General features: G+C 36.5%; 1 protein-coding gene across 2 annotated transcripts in view; it reads left to right on the top strand.

Annotated features, from left to right (window-relative positions):
* Positions 1–21,397, top strand: part of PCSK2 (proprotein convertase subtilisin/kexin type 2) — a 295,115-nt gene that overhangs the window by 261,106 nt on the left and 12,612 nt on the right. Inside the window, exons 9-10 of one of the 2 annotated variants that reach the window (XM_074287811.1) lie at positions 11,388–11,603; positions 15,629–15,729. In XM_074287811.1, coding sequence (XP_074143912.1) covers positions 11,388–11,556 — 169 coding nt within the window. In that variant the 3' untranslated portion in view covers positions 11,557–11,603; positions 15,629–15,729. Of the gene's footprint in view, positions 1–11,386; positions 11,604–15,628; positions 15,730–21,397 lie in introns of those variants that run through there. The other variant, XM_074287812.1, reaches the window with a different exon arrangement.

The raw sequence follows: 21,397 nt of genomic DNA, 5'->3' as shown, positions 1-21,397 counted from the left end.
ATAAAGAGTAGGTTTGACTGTCAGAACAAGTCTGTTATAAAAGATAGAAAGGGTGGAATCATATGTGCACATTTATGTTGGCCTTGGCAAGGAGAAAGGTCTCTTCTTCATCAGAGAATAGAAATGAAGGAAGAAATTAGGAAAGGTTGAAGGTTGATATTTAAAAGATGAAAGCTGGGAAGGAGAAAGGAAGGAGTTCAGAGTGGAAGAACAATTAATGCCTTGTACAACAGAATTAACACTGAAGTCTTGGTTGTTGCTAATATCCCATCATCATCATCATTGTTGCTGTCATTGTTGTTTTAACAAGCCTATAAATTCCATTGTCTTGGTTGATCAATGTACCTTTGATTTAATTGTTTGATTGAATTGATTGATGTGAGGTTTGCATGTAAGATCAATCCTGTCTATTGAATTCCCCTCAGACAAGTAGGGGGAGAAAAGGACAAATGAACATGTAAAGTTTTATCTTCGATGAAGTAGAAGCTCTCTAAAATATAGTGTCAGTAGGTCTGATTTTCCCCAGTAATTTATGTAGGGCTTTCATCAACAGAACATGTTACAAGAGACTAAGACAGGTTGATGGAGAGTTACAAGACTAGATGTGTGTGAAGACAGAAAGAATTAATGTTATGAAAAGGCAAAGAAAGTTACTGAAAATGTGTCATGATCTCTATAGGCTTCTTGGCAGAAAAGAGAAAGGAATTAATTGCTAGACTTGGACTGTCCCTTTGAAAGGAAGAATGGAACAGACATTTCTTAGAGCTTTAATTAATTTTCAGACAGAAGCCCTAGGGAATTAGGGGGCTTCAATCTTAAATCACTCTGTCTGTGAAACCACCCCAAAGGCATGGATCCTTGAAGATCATTTAGAACAGCTCAAAAGTCTATCTGCAAAATTCTTTGTGTCAGGCTCTATTGGTAGCAATCAATACAGAAGGCTTATTGCTTTATGATTTATTGGTGAGAGAGGAATACAAATTAAAACTTGAAAAACTGACAGCAGAGACCCCAGGGAAGATATAATCGCCTTGCAGCAATGCAGATGTCCTTTTTTTTTTTAACTAGCACACTGTATATAAGCTCAAGCAATTTTTGGAATCTAAGACCTAAAGGAAGGTTCAAAAATAAGTCAAGTTATTCTAATTGCTGAATTTAAGATGCAAGACTATATTCAATATTCAGTACTAATGCCTATTTCATGTGATTTACTTATCAATTCCTGGTCTGTTCAATCTGCTCAAAATATTAGGTGATGTGGTCCATCTCTTTCACATGCCTCTCTTTCATCCATTCCTCCATTATCACTCACCTTGACTACTGCAATGACCTCCTAATTGGAGTTTATTACAGTGCCTAGCGCATAAGAGGTGCTTAATAAATGCTGATTGACTGACTGATCTCCCTGGGCTCAAGTCTCTCCTTTCTCATCTTTTAAGCCAAAGGGTTTTCTGAAAATACAAGTCTGATCATGCTATTCTGCTACTAAATAAAATCTAATACCATTCTTCTTATCTCCAGGATCACATAAACTCTTCTGTTTGGCTTTTAAAGCTCCTCTCAACCTGTCCCCAACCTCCCCTTCCAGCCTTATTATACCTTATTTCCTTCCATTCACTACAATCCAGCCAAACTGGTCTTTGGTTTCTCATCCATGACTCTCCATTCTCTACCTCTGAGTTGCTTCTTCCCAAAATTCATTCCCTACCACCTCCATCTGTCAGTTCCAGGTTTACTAGCCTTTCCTAGATCCCTTTAATCTAGTTATCAAGTGCTTTCCCACACCAAGAGGAAAAATTACTTATCAGTCTTTATTTTATATCTAAACCTATTTTTTCTATACTTACATATGGATGCATCTCCCTTTGCTAAGATCCTTAAGGAAAGAGACTGCTTAATTTTGTTTTTGTATATGCAGAGCTTATTATAGTACCTAGCATACACTAAGTACTTAATCAATGTTTGTTGATTGACTCATTGATAGTGGACAGAGCTCTTTCCTCAGCTAAAAGACCTAGATTTGAGCCTCATAGAATGTAACTTAAGACAAGTCACATATATCCTGGGCCTCATTTTTCTCATCTGTAGAATAGGAATAATACCTGTCCTAGCTATCATTTGCAAGGAAAGTATTTTTGTAAAGAAATATATCTATATTCTCTACCATATATGAAATAGTTGGTTCAGTTCATTCAACCAACCACTTAATCAGTGAGCATTTATTAAGTGTCTAGTGTGTCAGGAAAATCTAAAAATACAGAGACACAAGTGAAACAAGTTTCTATCCTCAAGGATCTGATGTGCTATTTCTCTGATGTTTCTCCTGCTAGAACAAAATATGATTTTTTTACCACCAGATTCATCAAGAGTATCAATACTCATCTTCTGATGAGTGGTCTATAAATCTTAGCTAGCAAAATAAGCAATTAATGTATTGAACAGAGATTTCCCATTTGTCTCATTCCTTCCCTGTGAACCTTCTATTTCTTGTTTTCAAGGTAAACTTTAGACAGTATTCTAGGATGATATAACTGGCTAAAAGTGATAAATTATTAAAGATATCATCCTCCTAGTTTCCATTTTCTTGGTCTGTTGTAAAGGAAAACTACTTGTGGGATTCTATACCAATAGCTGAGTTAGTTGATTATTTCTGTCAAAGCCAATGCTAATATTTGTGTTGGATTGTGTTACCCCATCCTCCTTTGTCAGTGTCCAAATAAATATTGGATGAGTGAATGAATTAATGAATAAATGGACAAATTAACAACAGGATGAATGAATCCAACCTTCTCTTTTTGACCTCTCTTTGCCTGCCTCTTTCAACTTATTTCTTTACTATGAACTTTGCATTTGAAATTCAAAGCATCATTTAAATATATCATGGAAAATAGAGTATGTTTCCAAACCCATAAGGATTTCTTCTGATCTGGGTCTGTTAACTTAAGCCTGTGCTCCCAACAGCTATTTATTCAGACTTAGGAGGGAACTTGGGCCAAGTTCTCTGGGTTCAGAAGAAGGTTAATGTGGTCCAAAGGAAAGGAAAACTCAGGGAGATCTTTAATCCCATATCTCCCTATAGTAGATCTCTAGTATCTTACTTGGACTTGGATTTAACTTAATCCTTTCTAAGATAAATTTATATCAGAGAAGCTGAGTGATGTAGATATTGAGGAATCAGCCTCAAGAAGATCTGAGTTCAAATCCTGCCTCAGATACTTGTTAATTGTATGATCCTGAGCAAATCACTTAAACTTTATGGCCTCAATTTCCTCAACTGTAAAACGAGGAGAAAAATTGAGTTTATCTTGCAGGATTGTTATGAAGATTAAGTGAGATAAAAGCTATAAAGCACTTTGCAAAGTATTAATATTATCATGAGCCCATTTTCTGCTGGTCTAACCACTCTGTCTCTCCCCCTTACCTTCTCTCTTTTTCTCCTCCCACTTTCCCTTCCCCCAATGATATCCCCTCATCTCTGGTAGTTTTTGGCTATTGCCTCTTGGTACTATAATCCTTCTGCCTGTCTCTACTTTGAGTTCTTGCATTCTCACTATTGATGACAGCCTTATCTCCCAGAGCAAGGCAAAATGAGGCAGAAGATTGGGGAAACAGACAATTAGACAGGCTCTTATACTAGTTAGCACATATAATAACATGGTAATAGATTTTTTACAAATACAGCTGATTTTCCACCATCTCTGCACCACCTGCAGGACATACATTCCTATATCAAAAATGTATTATGGTGTGCATGCATTTTTTGAGAGTGAAGCATTCAGATAAAAATACAGCAACAACAAAGAAATGGTCTCTACTTTTCAGGGGATTCTACTGGGAAGAAATTACAGGTACCCAGAGAAATCGATACATACTCTATACAAAGTAATTCAGGGAGCACTACTCAGGAAGACAAGAAAAGGTCTAATGTAGGAAGTAGCATTTGAGGTACCCCTTAAGTTTTTTAAACTTATGATTCTCCATATTTGTGCCTCTGAGTGTTCTGTAATTTGTGCAGTTTATTATAATGCATATTAACTTGATTCGTTCAACTTTTTGCCAAAATATAGACTTTTTCAAGCAATCTTCAAGCACTAAATTAAGCACCTAATATGTGACACCACCTAATAGCAGCAGCAATTAGCCACCTAAGTACCAGTATTACAGAGATGAAAGAAAACATCATTAGAAAACAACCATCTAGTAATCTACATACTAAAAGGGGGAAAATATGAACATACATAGATATATACAAGACCTACATAAATCAAATATAAGACATCATTGAAGAGAAAGTTATTAGTAACTGGGTGAGATCAGAAAAGATCTTTTCACAAAAATTGGCACTTGAACTAAGTCTTGAAAGAAATCAGGGTTTCTAAGAGGAAGGAATAAGGTAGTCATTACAAAACTTAGAAATGGGAGATGGACCGTTGTGGGTGAAGAGCAGCCACTAGGCCAGTATGACTGGACTTCAAAGGGTACAATATGTAAGTAGACTTAAAAAATTAAAAAGTCCCATGTTGTAAACAGCTGTAAGTGACAAATGTAAGTGTTTATATTTGATTGTAAAGATAATTTGATAGTAATTGGAGCCATGGGGGAATTGAAGAAATGGCAAAATGATAAACCTGTGCTTCAGGAAATCCACTTTGTTGATTGTGTGAAGAATGGATTGGAATGGGGAAAGACCTGAGACAGGACTATTTCCATGGTGCAGGTGAAAGGTGATGTGGACCTCACCTAATGTCTACATGATTAAAAAGATATATGAAAGCAATATTATAGAGATGGAAATGACAATTTGGCAACTGATTATTGTTGTGGGTTGAGGGAGAGAAGGCAGTCACAGATGATATTGAGTTTGTGAATTTGAGCAAATGGAAGGTAGGTGATTCACTCATGTCCGATTCTTTTTTTTTTTTCTGAGGCATTTGGAGTTAAGTGAGTTGCCCAGGGTCACACCGCTAGGAAGTGTTAAGGGTCTGAGACCACATTTGAACTCAGGTCCTCCTGACTTCAGGGCTGGTGCTCTATCTACTGCGCCACCTAGTTGCCCCATGTTTGAGTCTTTGTGACATCATTTGGGGTGTTATAGGCAGAGACACTAGAGTGGTCTGACATTTCCTTCTTCAGCTCATTTTACAAATGAGGAAACTGAGGCAAACAGGCTTAGGTGACTTTTCCAGAGTCTCATGTGTCTGAGACCAGATTTAAACTCAGGAAGACAGGTCTTCCTTGCTCCAGGTCTAATATTCTAATCACTGCTAGCTACCCAAAGTAGGTGGTACTCTTGATGGTACTCTTGACAGTTATGGAGGATTTTGGAAGAAATTATCATTCAGCAAAAACTGGAAAGAAATGTCCAAAAAAAGAGGAGAAATAACTAGAAAGAAATCAGTGTCACCAAAACCTAGAGAGGAGAGGATGGCAAACAATATCACATGTTGTAGAGAAAAAGAATCAGGAACTTTTATAAATATGTATTGGAAGGAGCAATGCATCTTGAGTCAAGACTTGACCTTCAAGCCCAGAATTACCATTTGCTAGCCCAACATTGCCATTTGCCAGTCCTAGGACGTTAGTCCCCCCTATATTTAAATGGAAACAATAATACTTAATCTAAATTAATTCAACCAATGATTATTAAGTACCAAAGACAAAATAAATAACAATCTATGCCCTCAAGGAGTTTATATTCTTCTTCGAAGGATACTGCATGTAAACAGAGAAATACATGATCATTTGAGGAGGGAGAAAGCATTGATGACTAGGGAAAATTAGAAAATGCTTTCAATAGAACATGAAAATTAAGTTTGGTCTTGAGTGTAATTAAGGATTCTAAGAAGCCAAATTAAGGAGAAAGTGATGACTAAACATGAGGAAAAGCTTTCTCAAAGGTGTGAAGCTGAAAGAGATGAGTTCAGGAAATAACTAGAAAGTCAGTTTGAATGGAACATAGAGAGTATAAAAAGAAAGCTGAACCTAAATTGTGAAAAATGTTAAATGCCATTCAAAGGAGCTTATATTCTATCCTGAAGTGTTAAATAGTTGTTGAAAATTCTTGGGGAAGGCAGTGACATGATTAAACTTGCATTTTGAGAAATAATCTTTTTTGACAACAATGTGGAAAATGGATATGAGATGGAAGATGTGAAAACCGGCAGTTCAATGAAGAGGCTCTTTCAATAGCCCAGGAAAGATTCCAAAACTAAGGATATGACCATGTGATTGGAAGAAAAAAACAGATATAAGAGGTATTATATAGATAATCTTGATTGGGTAAGAGGACCAAGGAGGTACAAACCTGGTTGACTGAAGGTGATGATACCCTTAACAGAAATAACTCACATTATTGATCTGAGAAAAATACTTTCTAGATATTATCCCTCATTCTGGGTATTCCTTCCACTAACACAGATGCTGATCCTTCTATAACTTAGATCTTGAAAGACTTTCCATAATAAAACAAATTCATCTCCCTATGATCAACCTGATGGTGAGTCCTTGAGGATATGAAAGTAATAGTAAGACCATATTTAAGGTCATTATAGTTTTATGAAAACTGCCTACACTTATTTTTTATTTACATAGTCTTCCAAAGTTGAGAATCACTCCTCTATTATGTTACATTGAAGAATAAAGTGATTTCTAGCAATAAGGTGACAGAGCATTCTAAAAAAGGGCATTTTGCAAAAAAAATTCATGGAGTATAATTATCATAATAACGGTATTGTCTAATGACGAACCTCACACCTTGAGGTTGTTACTCAGTAAACTTCAGTATGGAGTGAAGTGATACCATCTGCCCTGATAGCAAAGGTCTAGTTTGGTCATTAATTCACCATGACAGCAAAGGGTCTAGCCCCTGAAAGAAGTTGGATTTAGTACAGAAAAACTCCCTATTAGAGAAGGAGGCAAGATTCTTAATTGCTCTTAAAAGCCCAACAGAATCACTCAAGCAGCACCAGAGGGCCTCAGAGATGACAAATTGATTCATGGACTTTACTTCTCAATCTGACAGTCAGGAGAACACTTTCAAGTCTTTGTTTTGTCCTGAGGAAAGTACCTCTTACCTACCTATTAATCACATTCAAGAAATGCTACTTGAGTGAATATCCCCTAGATATTTAAAGATGCAAATTAAAACTGACATCCATATATGAGAAGTAGTATTTGTTAGGCCCATGGTATTGTCAACAGTGTTAGGGGAAAAGGTATCAACTTCCTTTTGCTAGAACCAACACTGGAGTGGGACAAAGTGCATGCCTAAGGAGGAGGATTCCTACTCCAGCCTTCCAAAGACTGCTCCTCTGGCCCTTGTTCATGGCCCTTTATGGTTCTCCATCAGCCATCCATTTATACTTTGATCTCCAGAGCTCAGCCACAATTTTGCTCTTCTTCCAGGTCCAGCTTGCCCTTCAAGTTCTGAAGCAGCAGTGTTGGTAGGATCACCTAATATGAATGTACTTGATGTCTTTCTGTCCTCTGCATTCCTATCACGGCCTCATCACAATCATTGCCCATCTTTTTACTCCCAAATGGATTATGCTCTGTTCCATTTTTAACTGTTTTTGCTCCAGGTAAAAAGATTGGCAATTACTGCCTTTCACAGCCAGTGCTGACTAGAATCTTTTGCCATTGCCCAAGAAAGCATTTGGAATGGGTTGAATCTCATTAAAGCATATTTAATTTTCTCAAAAGACAGTGTTATTAAATGAGTCATAGGCTTGAAAGTTTATGAACTTTAGGAAATTTTTTCTAGCTTTTCACATTTATAAATCTATCAAAAAGAAGATAAATTTGAAGATAGAATTTTCTAAACTGACTTTAAAGTAAACAAACTGGTATTCCTGTATTAGAGAATTATTTCTTATCTGGATGGCAAGCCAAATTTCAAGTCTAGGAATTCTGAATTGCCTGAGTCAGAGGAGAGAAAGCAACAGACAGACAGAAAGAAAACAAAGAATGGTAAAAAAAAAAAAACCCTTTTGCTTCCAAGAAAGGAGATATTCCTTTTACATGCATCGTCAGCTTCTGGCAATCACAAGTTTTCCATGTCCATTTCTTTTATTCTAATATTTTCAATTAATAGAAATCTATTTTCTCTCTCTCCCATCTCCCCTATTTCATGTCAATTATTTTAAAAGTTGAAAGAAATATGACTTTGTGGCTAGATGTCCAGGAAGTAAAAGGCACACCTGAGTCTCTCTTGCATTATTCTTGCTCTTTCTAGTCTAGTTACATTAAAATAGTTTAACAAAAACTTTGACCTGCAAATTAGTTTCTCTATAAATATGTTCCTTAGTTCTTCCTGTTGACTAGAGACAAAATCCTTCCTTTGGGACTCAAGGCTTCATCCTCAATATCATGTTCCAGAATTTCATATTGAGAGTACTATCTCTTTTTAGTGGACAAGATAGGTCAGAATTGAGAGGTTCCTAGCACCAGAAAGTTATCCCCTCAGTCTAGTTACACAACACTTGGCTGTGGCCTTTCTCAGAGACTTACTTTTCATTTACAGGTATCACCAATGAGTCTTTGCAGATAAGGAGCATATTACTATATTGGTATTTGTGTGGAAAAAAGATAGTCAAACTTTCCAGTTTCTAATAATGGGGAACTGGATGCTATTCATGGATATATCTACATGGTCCTTCTCCTTTGGGCAAGAATATTACTGGCATAAAGTGTCCTGCATGAGGGGTATTATTCCAACCATTATCAGGGAAGGAGGAAAGAGAAGCCAAAAAAAAAAGGCCATTAATCATAGTGAGGGTAGGCCCAAGTGTCACTTCTTATAATTTAATCAAAGCCATTTGACAAGACGCTGACAGTATGTATTGGAGCACTTGGCAGTTAACTAATTCCTCCTGTACTGGGGCAGATGAAGTCTCAAGAGCATTTCACAAGCTTCATTTAAGTGTTTTAAGCTATATTGTAGATTTGTAATTTTTCATGAGACTGTAATACATTATAAATGAGGATCTACACAGGAAATGGAATGTAAAGTCATTAAAGAAATGTATGACTTAGGGGAAAAAGATCAAACATTTGTGAAGTCAGGAGATAACTATTGTGTGCGGGTTCCATTGACATCTCCATAGACGGAGCACATGAAGGAAGTCCCTCCCTAGCAGATTTGTGAGAGGGAATGGATGAAAAAGGGGAAGCATGAGTGGGTTATAATCTTCATTTTTTGTAGGATTTATCCACCATTAATTAGATTTTTTTTAAAATTCATTAATGTTCTGGATTATTAATGTTCTATCATGTTCCACACATATTGTTTCATCTCATTTTAAGAGTATCATGGCAGCAAAAAAGAAGCTCTCTTGGCTCACATTTTCTTTCAATTAACAATCATTTGTTTTCACTTTACAGCTCTCCACAGAAAAAATGAAAGTGAAAAATAAAAATGAAAAAATGGAAATGAAAAATAAAATCCTTGTAATAATATGTATATACATCACACAAAGCTAATCCCCACATCAGGCACATTCAAAAATTTTTTGTCTTATTCTGCAAATTGAATCCATCTTCTCTCAGTTAGAAAAAGAAATAATTAACTGGGTTGGGGAGGAACCTTTATAAAAAGTATCTTTAATAAAATTCTCATTTCTAAGATTTAAAGGGAAATAATTTAAATTCATAAGAGTAAGAACCATTTTCTAATTAATAAATGGTCAGAGAAAATGAATAATTAATCTTCAAGGGAAGAATTCCAAATTATCAATTGACATACAAAAATGTTCTAAATCACTAATAATTAAAGAAATTTAAACTAAGTAATTTTAAGATTTTACCTAAAATCCCCACTTAAAGACTCACTAGAAAGCCTTTCCCAACCTCTATTTCCTAGATATCTTGATATAGCATGTTTGTACATATTTATTTGTATGTTACAACTTTCCTTCTTCCCCATTCTTTAGATTTTGAGCTCCTTGAGAGTAGGATCTGGTTTTGCCCCCTTTTTGAGTATCCCCAGTGTTTAGCACAATTCCTGGGACCTAGTCGGCATTTAATAAATATTTATTGACTAAATGAAACTTCGAACCCATCAGATTGTCAAAGTTAATGAAAAAAAAAGGTTTGAGGAGGTTTGGAGAATGACAAATGTTGGAGAGACTACTGGAAAAATGGCACACAAATGTGGTATAGAATTTTTAAATGCTACCTACCTATGGGCTTTAGCTGTCATTACCTAGAACCCCATCTTGAAATGGGGTTCATTGATAGTGAACGCTTATATTTATCTAATTCTTTAAAAGCCATTCAGAAACAACCTCTGCTCATAGCTTTTACTTGTTCTTCCAAGTTAAAAAGAGCCCAGATAAAAGCATTTCTGGGACTGAATTAATTTGTATTTTGTACTTCTCTCCCCACCTCTTCATCAATGATTGAATAGAAGTCCCTTCCCATTAGGAATAAATATGAGCTATCACATTAACCACATCTAACAATGATAGGACATTCTGCCCTAATCCACTGGCCCATTCTTACTAAAGGTTGAAATAGTTACCTGAATAGTTAAGCCTGTGTCTATATTTAATGTGAGACCTTTCTTCCCTCATTCAACTATAAATTACACATAAAGATCAAAGTCATGGGTAAATAGGTTTCCTTCCAAAGGATTATCTGGCCTATTCAAATTTGGATCTGGAGAAGGATAGAGGTAGAATATTACTTATGGAAAGTGCTCTGGATTTATAGTCAGAGTCTGGGTTCGAGTTCTGAGATACTTGATACCTGAGATATTTAGGAAAGGAAAGGCACTGTGCTAAGTGCTTTTTGCAAATGTTATCTCATTTTATCCTCACAACAATTCTGTGAAGTAGGTGCTATTATAATCTCTATTTTGCAATTGAGGAAAATCAGAGTAATAAGTGACATGTCCAGAGTTACATGGCTAGGAATTACCTGAGACTGGATATGAACTGTATCCATTGGCCAATTAGGTACCTAAGTTGTCTTCTCTGGGACAAAGTTTTTCCTCCATTAGGTGAGAGAACTGAACTTGCTCATCTCTGAATTACTTTCCAACTTTAAATCTATGATTCTTTGAACTCGTCCTTATCTCCATCTTTGATATTTCTGATTTAATTTTTTTTCAGTTAGACTGGAATCTGACAGAGAAAGGTTTGGGTTGTTGTGTTGTTTTTTTTGTCATGGAAGACAAAAGAAACTTCTATGAGTGAGAGCTTTGGTCTTTAACCAGAGAGAATTTTTCAAACCACAAAGATCATTCAGATATAAAAAGGACTTTAATTCAAACTAAGCCCACTCACCAGCCTGGTGAAGGTCTGCCCTTTGGCCTAGAGCTCCCAGGCCCTCTGTAAGAGTCTGTTAGAAACTCTCACAAATCTGTTCTCTTCCCCTTTTTCTCTCAGGGCCGTGGGGGCAAAGGCAGCATCTATGTGTGGGCTTCTGGGGATGGAGGCAGTTATGATGATTGCAACTGTGATGGGTATGCTTCAAGCATGTGGACCATCTCCATTAACTCAGCAATCAACGACGGCCGTACTGCTCTGTATGACGAAAGCTGTTCATCTACTTTAGCATCCACATTCAGCAATGGGAGGAAGAGAAACCCAGAAGCCGGTGTGGTAAGTGCAGAATGTGTATTGCAAAAGGATTCTCCCTGTACTGAGATTCAGGAGACCCTGGGTCTAATTCTGGTATTTTCACAGATTCCACAGGGTTATGATTTAACCTCATTCTAGTTTTGCCAGTGATACCATTGTGTTACCATTTAATCTTCCTGAGACTCTCTCCCCATTAATAAAATGGGATTCAATAGATAGACATATTTATATATGTCTATTATTTACTAGTTTATGTATGTTTTATTATATATGTTTATTATGTACTAGTCATTGTGTTAAGTGCAGAGGTCAAGAGAGAATCAAAATAGCTCTTTAATTCAAAAAATTGGCATTTTTAAAGGTTAAGTTATATTGGTTATTATTATTTATGTTGTATTGTAATATATTTTATAACATGCTGTCATGATATAAAATATACTGTAGTATAATTATTTATTATATTTTAATGGGTATAATATTTTATTTTTTCCATTAACAAAAATCTATGGTCTTACCCTTCCATTTTCCCTCCAGTGGAAAAAGAAAGAAAAATAAAATCCTTGTAGCAAATATATATAGTCAAGCAAAACAGGACAGGTCCAAGTCATACATATCTCCGTCTGCAACGTAAGTCTATCACCTCTCTTGCCAGAAGGGCAAATAGTATGCTTTACATTTCAGCCTCTGAAATTATGGCTGGTCCATGAAGACACATAAAGGGAAGGGAAGGAGCTAGAAGGGAAAGTGGAGCAAGTCCTCCATGGCATGTTCAGAAATCTCCTAGAAGCCTGAAGCCAGGCAAGAGAGGCCAAAGCTGGTCTATCAAACCCAAAATGGTTCTAGAGATAGACTCTCCCATGGAACTGGAAGGGAATGGAGAAAATGTCCTGACTGCAGTTGACGAGCATGGCTGTAAAAGTCCAGGAATAAACATTTCTATCAATGTAATTAAAATACAAAAACATAGATTGAAAGCTCTTTGAAAGAAAGCTGTACAGCAGCCTAAGATATCATTATCTCCCCCTACTCGACACTTCTCTTGAAGGTGAACAGATGCTATGAGGATAACACTGTTCACCCTACCCGCAAAGTGGGAACTTGGGGTTTGCATCTTGGGCAAAAAGCAAATGCTTTTACCAGATAGAGCATCACATGTCAAAAATGTTAACACCACAAGTGCCTTTTTTTAGGAAACTTTGGGTTTTTAATCTCTACCCCAGTGACAGATTTGTAAAATTCACTCATCTTAATTCCATCATACACTACCACTCTGAGCCAATCAGAGAATTAGGACATTTATTACCAATTTTATACACACAGTTCTGAAGAAACAAGCAAGAGAAGAAGTAGACATATATTAGCACTGTTTTGTATAGGTTTAACTAATAGGTATCTTCTTAATCAAACCATGGTGTTCTAAAAATCTAGTGGTAATTTAGAGATAGAATCTCCCTTGACATTAAAAGGAAATGGAGAAGATGGCCTGAGTGAAGTATAGTTATATGACTTTAAAAATCCATCTAATGCAGTTTATAACAATGATAGATTTTAAAAATCAGGCATTTCTCAGTTGATCCTTACAGAACCCTAAGATTTGGATGATGGTCCCCATTGTATAGTTGATGAAACTGAGGCAGACAGGTGATTTATCCAGAGTCATATAGCTAGAAAATGTCTTCAAAAGAGTTTTAATACCTTAAAACCATATGAAGGCTTTTTGAACATCCTGTAGGATTATAGATTCAGAGAGTCTTGAAATTGGTAGGGACGTTCAAACTCATTTAGTCCAAAACCCTCATTTTGAAAATAAGTAAACTGAGGCACAGAATGGTCATAGGATCATAGACTTAGAGCTAAAAGGAATATTGATTCTAGACCCAGTATTTTATCCCTTGAGCCATCTGCCTAATTTTACAGATAAGTCAATTGAATTTCAGAGAGACTAAAGACTTGTTCAGTATCACACATCTAGCAAAGTGTCTAAGGTGAGATTTGAAAAAAGTTCTTCCCAACTCCTTTTCCAGCACTCTATACTCCATATCAGGGTACTTGTCCAAGGTAACACAGGCAGTATCTTCTGTGTCAATATAGCTCTTTCTGTGTCTCTATTCCAATTATTGCTTTACATTTTGATCCAATGATTTCCTAACATTCTTTAATTCTAAAAAAGCCCCCCATTATATGTATTAGATCTACCCATGTAGCAATGTTTCTATTTCCTCAAACAAATTTCATAGTGTATTGGGGGGATTAGGAGAAAGGTAAGAGTTCCTTGAAAAGAAAAGAAGCACATTTATCAGTATTCAATGAGTGGAATGCTGTTTTTCATAGAAGATAAATCTCCAAGAGAAAGGCTTGTCTGGCTTGTCTCCAGACACATAAAACACAGAAGCATACAGGTCAAAGTCATTATAAGAATCTCAGATTTCAGATTGGGGGGATGCTTTTTGAGATTATGCTCCATAGTGATATTATTGCAAAAGAGGGAAGAGCTTTCACATCCAAAAGATCAATGCAGGAGCTGTATCTCAGAACCAGGGGCTCATTTTGCTGCAAAGTGCTGATCCTGCGTTCCTGGCATAGCTTTTGTTGGCTAGGAGTATAATTGAGATATTACAGATTTAGCATTGCAGCTTTATTATGGAGTCTGATTTGAAGTGAAGATTAATGGGAGAGGAACAAGCTCTCAATCATTTGCTTACTAGAAGGCATGGCAAAATAAAAGAAAATAAAGGATTTTGAATCATTTCTGTTACCTATCTATAGTAGAATGTTTGTCTTTTTTCCAGGCTGGATTTAGAAATAGAAATGTGTATACTCTAGAGACTTGTTAGAGAGATGAAATAAACTTTGAATCAGAAAATGAGAGCTCTAGCACTGGCCACAGAACAGTGTGACCTTGGGGAAAATTACTTCAACATTTTTGTAGCCTCAATATCCTCATCAAAAAAATGGGCATAATAGTAATAATTATTTTACCTATTTCATTGGGGTGTTGAGAGGAAAAAGCTATAAAACTCAGTAGAAATATGAGTTACTGTTATTTTGCACTTGTAACTTTTTAGTCATGCTTTATTTTAGTAATAGGCATTTAAATTTTGAGTGTTGTTGGGTTAAAGAGAAAAAAATTGAAGCTTTTGCCCCCATAGTTCTACATCTTTGGAATGATACTTTTCTCTATGGATATTTCACAAATCCATTAACTTTTTCTGAAAATGAAGGCAATGTGACTTCAGAAACAGAATTAGTTTAAGTAGAGGGAAGTGGGGGGAATGCCTCTGCCCTCTTTTAACACCGTCTGCCAAATATTGCCATCTACAGAGCACCAGGAAAGATAGGATGTCTAAAATCTTATCTATAATTTTAATTAAAATAAAGTCTTTCAAATTGGGAAGAAGGGTAGGGTTCAGTTCTCTACATGAAAATTCTTTGAAACTCAGTTTATTAGACCCCTTCCTGAGATGACTTACCTAGAATGGCTCACTTAGTTGACTTGACCCAGATCAACTTAGAAGAAACCAGATTTACCTTCTGGATTTCATGTGGATACTTGATTTTAAAAGGCCCTTATTACTGATAAAGTACTATACAAGAAGTCAGGAAGACCTTTGTTCCAAGCTTACCACTGACACATATTAGCCATTTGGCCCTAAGCAAATCACTCTACCTCTCTCAGCCTCACTTTACCTATAAAATGGGCATAAAAATCCTTGTAGTACCTAGCTCATGGAGCAGCTATAAGGCTTAAATGAAATGATCTTTATAAAAGTACTTTGTGAATTTTAAAGCACCCCAAAAATGGCATTTTATTACCTAATTTTGATGCCCTACCAAACTAAATACCCTTGAAATTGGGCATTTTTAATTTCCCATTATTGCAAATTCAAACCTTTCTTTTAAAAAAGGAAAGTAAATATTGACCGAATGAAAAAGATGTAAAATTATTCCCAAAGAGCCCCATTTCTCTCACTTCTCTTGTGCTCAGGCTTCAGGAAAGCATTTCAGTTTGTCATTGTTCTGCTCATGGTTTCCCCCTTCCCTCCTAGGCGACCACGGATTTGTACGGCAACTGTACCTTGCGTCATTCGGGAACATCAGCTGCCGCCCCCGAAGCTGCTGGAGTGTTTGCCTTGGCGCTGGAGGCTAAGTATGTAAACAATAGATATGCCCAGTATCAATTCTACAGAGCTGATTCAAACACATCTGCCTGTCTGTTTATGAAGCTGTTCCTCAGACCGAGATGGAAAACAAGCCTGAGAGTTATAGCTTGGCAGGCCCCAGAAATGGAAGATCAGTTTCTGTTTGGGGTGCCTTTGGGGTAATCTTAGCTAGTAACTAGTAACAAAAAACACACATGACTCTTTGGGATTATATGTTGTGGTCTCTCTAGCATGTGGGACTCCTCCACTCCAAGACTTATTGAAATCACTCTCCTTACCCAGAATTCTCTCCTTACCCCTCTATCTAAAATCTCTATCTTACCCCTCTTCCTTTAAGGCCATATTCTACCTTTTGCATGAAACCATCCACCTAAACTCAAATTAATCTTTAAAATGCAGCAGAGAGAATGGAACAATGTTAAGATTTGGAATTGGAAAGAACTAAGTTCAATTCTGTTCAAATATAATACTTAGCTGACAATGTGCAAATCATTTAACATCTCTGATTATTTCCTCACCTGAAAATGGAGAAAATGATATTGGTAATAGCTACTAAGAAGTTCAAATGAGAGATCATCTATGTAAGAAACTGCGTGAAGCTCAAAGTGATATGTGGGAGGGAGTATAGAGAGTTCTAAGAAAAGGATGGAATCTAGACGTGGTTTATTTCTTGTCCGAGGTGGCCATCCCTTTACCATTGTACAAAGGAAGTCAAATAGCCTTGTACAGGTACCAGAAAAACAGAGCAGAGAAAGGAAATAAAGGAAGTAGAAAGGTAAATGAAAGCCAGGTTAGGGTTAGTTAGAAGAAATCTTATAGACCATTTTACCCAATCACCTCTTCTTTTACAGATGAGGAACCTCCGGAGAGGTTGGAATTTGCCTAAGGTCCCTGAAATAATAAGTGACAAAGGCAATATTTGAACCTAGGTCCTCTAAGACAGGAGGCAATGATTAAAACTATTAGAGATAAATCTCTGGTAAAGAGAAAGGAAGGGATAAAGGGGTAATTTAAATTATATAAAAATATAAGTGAATGATAAGATATATACATATAATGTGTATATTTCTACAAGCATACACATATATATGTATGTATATATTATATGTGTATATACATATATTATATTGCACTGTGTATATGTGTATGGGTTGTGTGTGAGTGTGTGTGTGTGTGTGTGTGTGTGTGTGTGTGTGTGTGTGTGTGTGTGTGTTTTGAAGCTACTGCAGTAGTCCAGGCAAGAGGAGATTACAGTTGGACAGATACTGTAAATATAAGTATAGCTGGCATCCAGACAACCCAAATACTATGCCAAGTTTACAAGATGGAAGGATTTTGGATTGGAAGGAATTTTAGAAAATGTTTTTGTTAGCCCAGCTTTCTCATTTTATAAATAAATGCCCTGAGCCTCATGGAGCTGCAGGTCAGGCAGGTAGGAGAAAGTAGAGCCAAGAACAGAGAAAACAAGTCCATCATGTCCCAGGACAATGGTCTTCCTCGTAAGTTCCCCCCTTCTCAGTAGCAATGTTTGAGCCTACTGTGCTGGGGCGGAACTTACAAAGAGACGTGATACATGCACAAAGACTTACAATACAAAGATATATGTGGTAAATGCATGAAAAAAGCAAAGGACTATTTGAAGGGCAAAGCTAGAAAAGTGATTCTTTGACTGGTAGATCAGGGAAGGATTACTGGAGGAGGTGTCATTTAAGCTGAATAGTACACAATGGGAAGGAATTTAACAGAGTATATTGAGTGTCCATAATGTAGCATGAACTTTATTTCTAGAGTAGGGCATAAAAGAAAGGTAATGACTTCATTAAAAAATAAGCTCAAATCTATTCTACAAGAATCATTTCCTGTTAACAGAGATGGTTTGGGGGAGGAGGGCAAGCAAGAGGAAGGCTATATTTAGATATAAAAGTGATGTAAAATCAAATTATATAATGAAAAAGAAGTAGACTGTAAAATACAAATTATATAAATTGAAAAAGAAGCCTTTCTTCTTGACTGACTAAGTACTGGATTCCTCCTCACTGGAGGTCTACAAGCAAAGTCTGGATGACCCCTTTTGGGGATATTGTACAGACTGGACCAGATGGTCTCTGAAGTCCCATTCAACTTGGAGAATATGTGGTTTCTGTTAATTCACTTATTTCTACCATCTGTATCATAATTGACTCATGGCAGTCAGTCACAAAAGACGGGTCAGCTGCCCTACATATGGCCTGAAAATTTAGCCTGGGACTATTGCAAAGTATAACTTTCCATGTTCCGGAGCTATCTCCAATTAAACTATCTTTGGCATTTGAAAAAGTGGCCTGCTTCACTTAAAAAGGCACATTTGCAGGGGGCTGGAAATGATTCAGTCTCTTTGAAACCATTTTCTTCTAGTTGAATATAACTTCTTCATAGAAAGAGTGATGTGAGGATTAAAGATTTCATGTGAATCCCAGGTCTCATCAGGCAGAAGGAAGTTGGTCTGATAGGCTATTTCTATGATTTTAATAGTGAACACTCTCCCAAATGCCTCACAATCTCCAGCTGAAGCCAAAAATAATCAGGCTGCTCTTAAATGTTTCTTTCTGCCTTGGTGGTCAGGAGTCAGTTTTTAATTGGGCTCCAGGGAAATTTAATGGAATAGCTTTCATCATTATCATGGAGAAAGAATTAGGAAGGAGAGACCTCAAACTGTGGGGAAGTAGGAAAAAAAAGATATCTATTTAGGCATAGTGTATGTCAAATTTTCTGAATTTTATACTTATTAATTCAAAGCCAAGGGAGAAAATGTAAGCTTTGGGGTAAGCTTTGGGGGAAGTTTTGGAGCCACTGCCCATGCTATATGCCATCATGGGTACTACCCAAGGGCTTAGGGCTCCCTCTGGTGACTCTAGTCTCTGGATAAGTCATCCCTTATCTTCAAGACTCCTCCTTGGAGCAAATCATATAAACAGAGAATCTAGAGCTAGAAGAAGCCTTAGAGGTTATCTGTCTAGGCATTTTTTTAGCCTGGGGTTCACAGATCCCCAACCATGTGGCCATGCATTTGAGTGGGAGGGAATGCATCTTCATGTTCACTAACCTATGAGTGAAATTTAGCAATTCCTTCCAGTACAAATGTGTGACCATAAAAATTATTTCAAGCAAGGGTTCAAAGGCTTGTCCAAACTCCATTTTTAAGCATCAACTATATGGGAGTCCCTATAACGACAAAAAGAAAAACAATCCTTTTTTCAAGGAGCTTCCATTGGGGGGGGGGGGATATAGCATGTCAACAGATAAGCACAGACATTATAACTTATGCCAGAGAGAGAAGGATCCCACTAAGGGAATCGGGAACAACTTCCTACAGGAGATGGCATCAGACATGGACCTTCTTGAAGAGAACCTAAGAGAGAAGTAGAGACCTGGGAGAAAAACTTTATGAAGTCAGGAGAATGGATCCCGAGTTTGGAGCGCTACAAGTAGATCAAATTCTCTGAAATACAAAATGAGTGAAAGGAAGTCATATGTAATATCAGTCCTGCCCCTCTCCTCATTCAAAAGCAGCCGTGGTTCCCTATTTCTTTGGGGACCAAATATAAAATTCCCTCTGGCATTCAGAGCTCTTCACAATAGCTCTTTCCTACTTTTCCAGTCTTCTAACATCTCACTGTCCCCCAAGGACTCCTCACAAGGCCCTCTATCTCCAGACTCCAGGATTTTCACTGGGTTTTCCCCATACTTGGAACTGTCTCATTCCCATCTCCACCTCCTGGCTTCTCTGACTTCCTTTAGGTTCCAACTAAAATCTCATCTTCTACTAAAAAAAACTTTCCTGATTCCTCTTAATTCTAGTGTCTTCTATCTACCATTCATCTCAATTTATCCTCTATGTAGTTGTGTGTGTGTGTTTGTGTGTTTGTGTTTATATTTGGAAGGAGCCATCATGGTCATCAAAGTCAAGCCCTTTATCTTAAATGTAAGTAAACAGCCCAGAAGAGTTTTAGTGAATTTCTTTAGCTTTTGAGACCCTTCCCAACCAATCAAGTGCAATTTATTCCTGGACTTCTCCCTGAATTCCCTGATTAAGTTGTGTTCTCCTTTCCGTTCCAGCCTGATTCTCCTTCGTCCAGAATCCTCAACAGTAGATCTTTCAGTGTCCCCAGATGCTCCCAAAAGAAAACTTTTTTTAATATTTCAGTTGTGTTGAGTTAAACTAATGTTTATGAAGTATCTGTGGTAGATTCTGGGGAGATGAAACATTGAGCTAAAACATAGTCCTTGTTCTCAGGAAACTTAAGGAGAAATGACTCATAAAGAAATAATTATATTTCAATGTTTTGTGAATCTATAATTTCATCCATGTGGGCTCTGTTTTCACCAGGGCTGATTGAAACTCAACTACACCACAACATATACAAAGTGATGAAGGCATAAGGCAGCAGCAAATAAAGTGCAACATGAGGTCCCTGGAGGAATAATCATTACTGACTGTGGCAATCTGGGAAGACTTCATTGAGAAGATGGTGTTTACATTGGGTTCTAAAGGTTTAATTAGAATTCAACTGACTTAGAGGAAAACATTTAAGGCTTATGGAACAGAAAGTGTAGGTCATATGCAGAAGATGGAAAACATGTCCAGTTTGACATGGCTGATGTGGGAATTTGCCTGTCTGGCCAAAGCATTATGTTTGCAAAGATTTTTTTTGAAATTTTTTCCATTCATTGTTCAATGAGGGAGATGAAATGGAAGATAAAATGAAAGTATAAAGAATGAAATTTAGTTTGTATGCTAATGGAAAAGACAACAAGAACATATTAAAATAAATGTTTGTATAAATTTTGAATTAAACAGTAGGCCAAATTAGGTAAAGCATAGAATGTCTTCAGGGATGTTTTATCAAAGGTAGACAGATATAAAAATGCCTAATTGTGGAGATTTTTTAGTGCCAGACTAAGTAGTTTGAAATTTACTTGGTAGACAATAAGGAATTATTGAAAAGTTTTGATTACAAGAGTGATATGATGGAAAAGGAGATGATAAAAGTATAAAGAATTGATAGTAGGAGGAAAGAGTGAAGATGGGAAGAAATGTTAGAGTATTACATTAGTATGTACATTAGTACAGAGTATATTAGTACTAAGGAGTTTGGAAAGAAGGGAATAAATAGTAAAATACATCAAGGGCACAGAACTGACAGTTTATAGCAAGTGATTTGAGAAGAAGGAGAAAATATCAAGAGAATCAATTAGCAAGTATTTATTAAATGGTTATAATGTGCCAGGAACTATGCTAAGAAAGTTAGGGACAACAAAGGAAAAGAGTGAAAAGTCTCTACCCTCAAAGGAGTTTAGAGTTTAATGAGAGAATACCAAGATTTCAAATATGGAACATTAAATAAATGATCAATAAAAATAGAAAAGTCAGAAAAAGAAATAGATTTCAGGTGAAAGATAATAGGTACAATATTTACCAAAATCAGATTCACATTCCAAAAACATATTTAACTTTTTTTAATATAAGGAAATTATAGTCAAAGTATTTTTGTCAGAGTTAAGTTTTTAAGAGCAAAATGGATTCTAGTTATGCATAGTTTATGTAAATTCCAGTGGCCTGGACCTGGAGTCAAGAATCAATCAATTTTGAATTGATTTGAATTGAGTGCCCATTTA

The sequence above is a fragment of the Sminthopsis crassicaudata genome, chromosome 2, assembly GCF_048593235.1.
Source record: "Sminthopsis crassicaudata isolate SCR6 chromosome 2, ASM4859323v1, whole genome shotgun sequence".
Lineage (NCBI taxonomy): Eukaryota > Metazoa > Chordata > Mammalia > Dasyuromorphia > Dasyuridae > Sminthopsis > Sminthopsis crassicaudata.
Note: the sequence above shows the minus strand (reverse complement) of the source record. Positions and strands in the feature narration are given on the sequence as shown.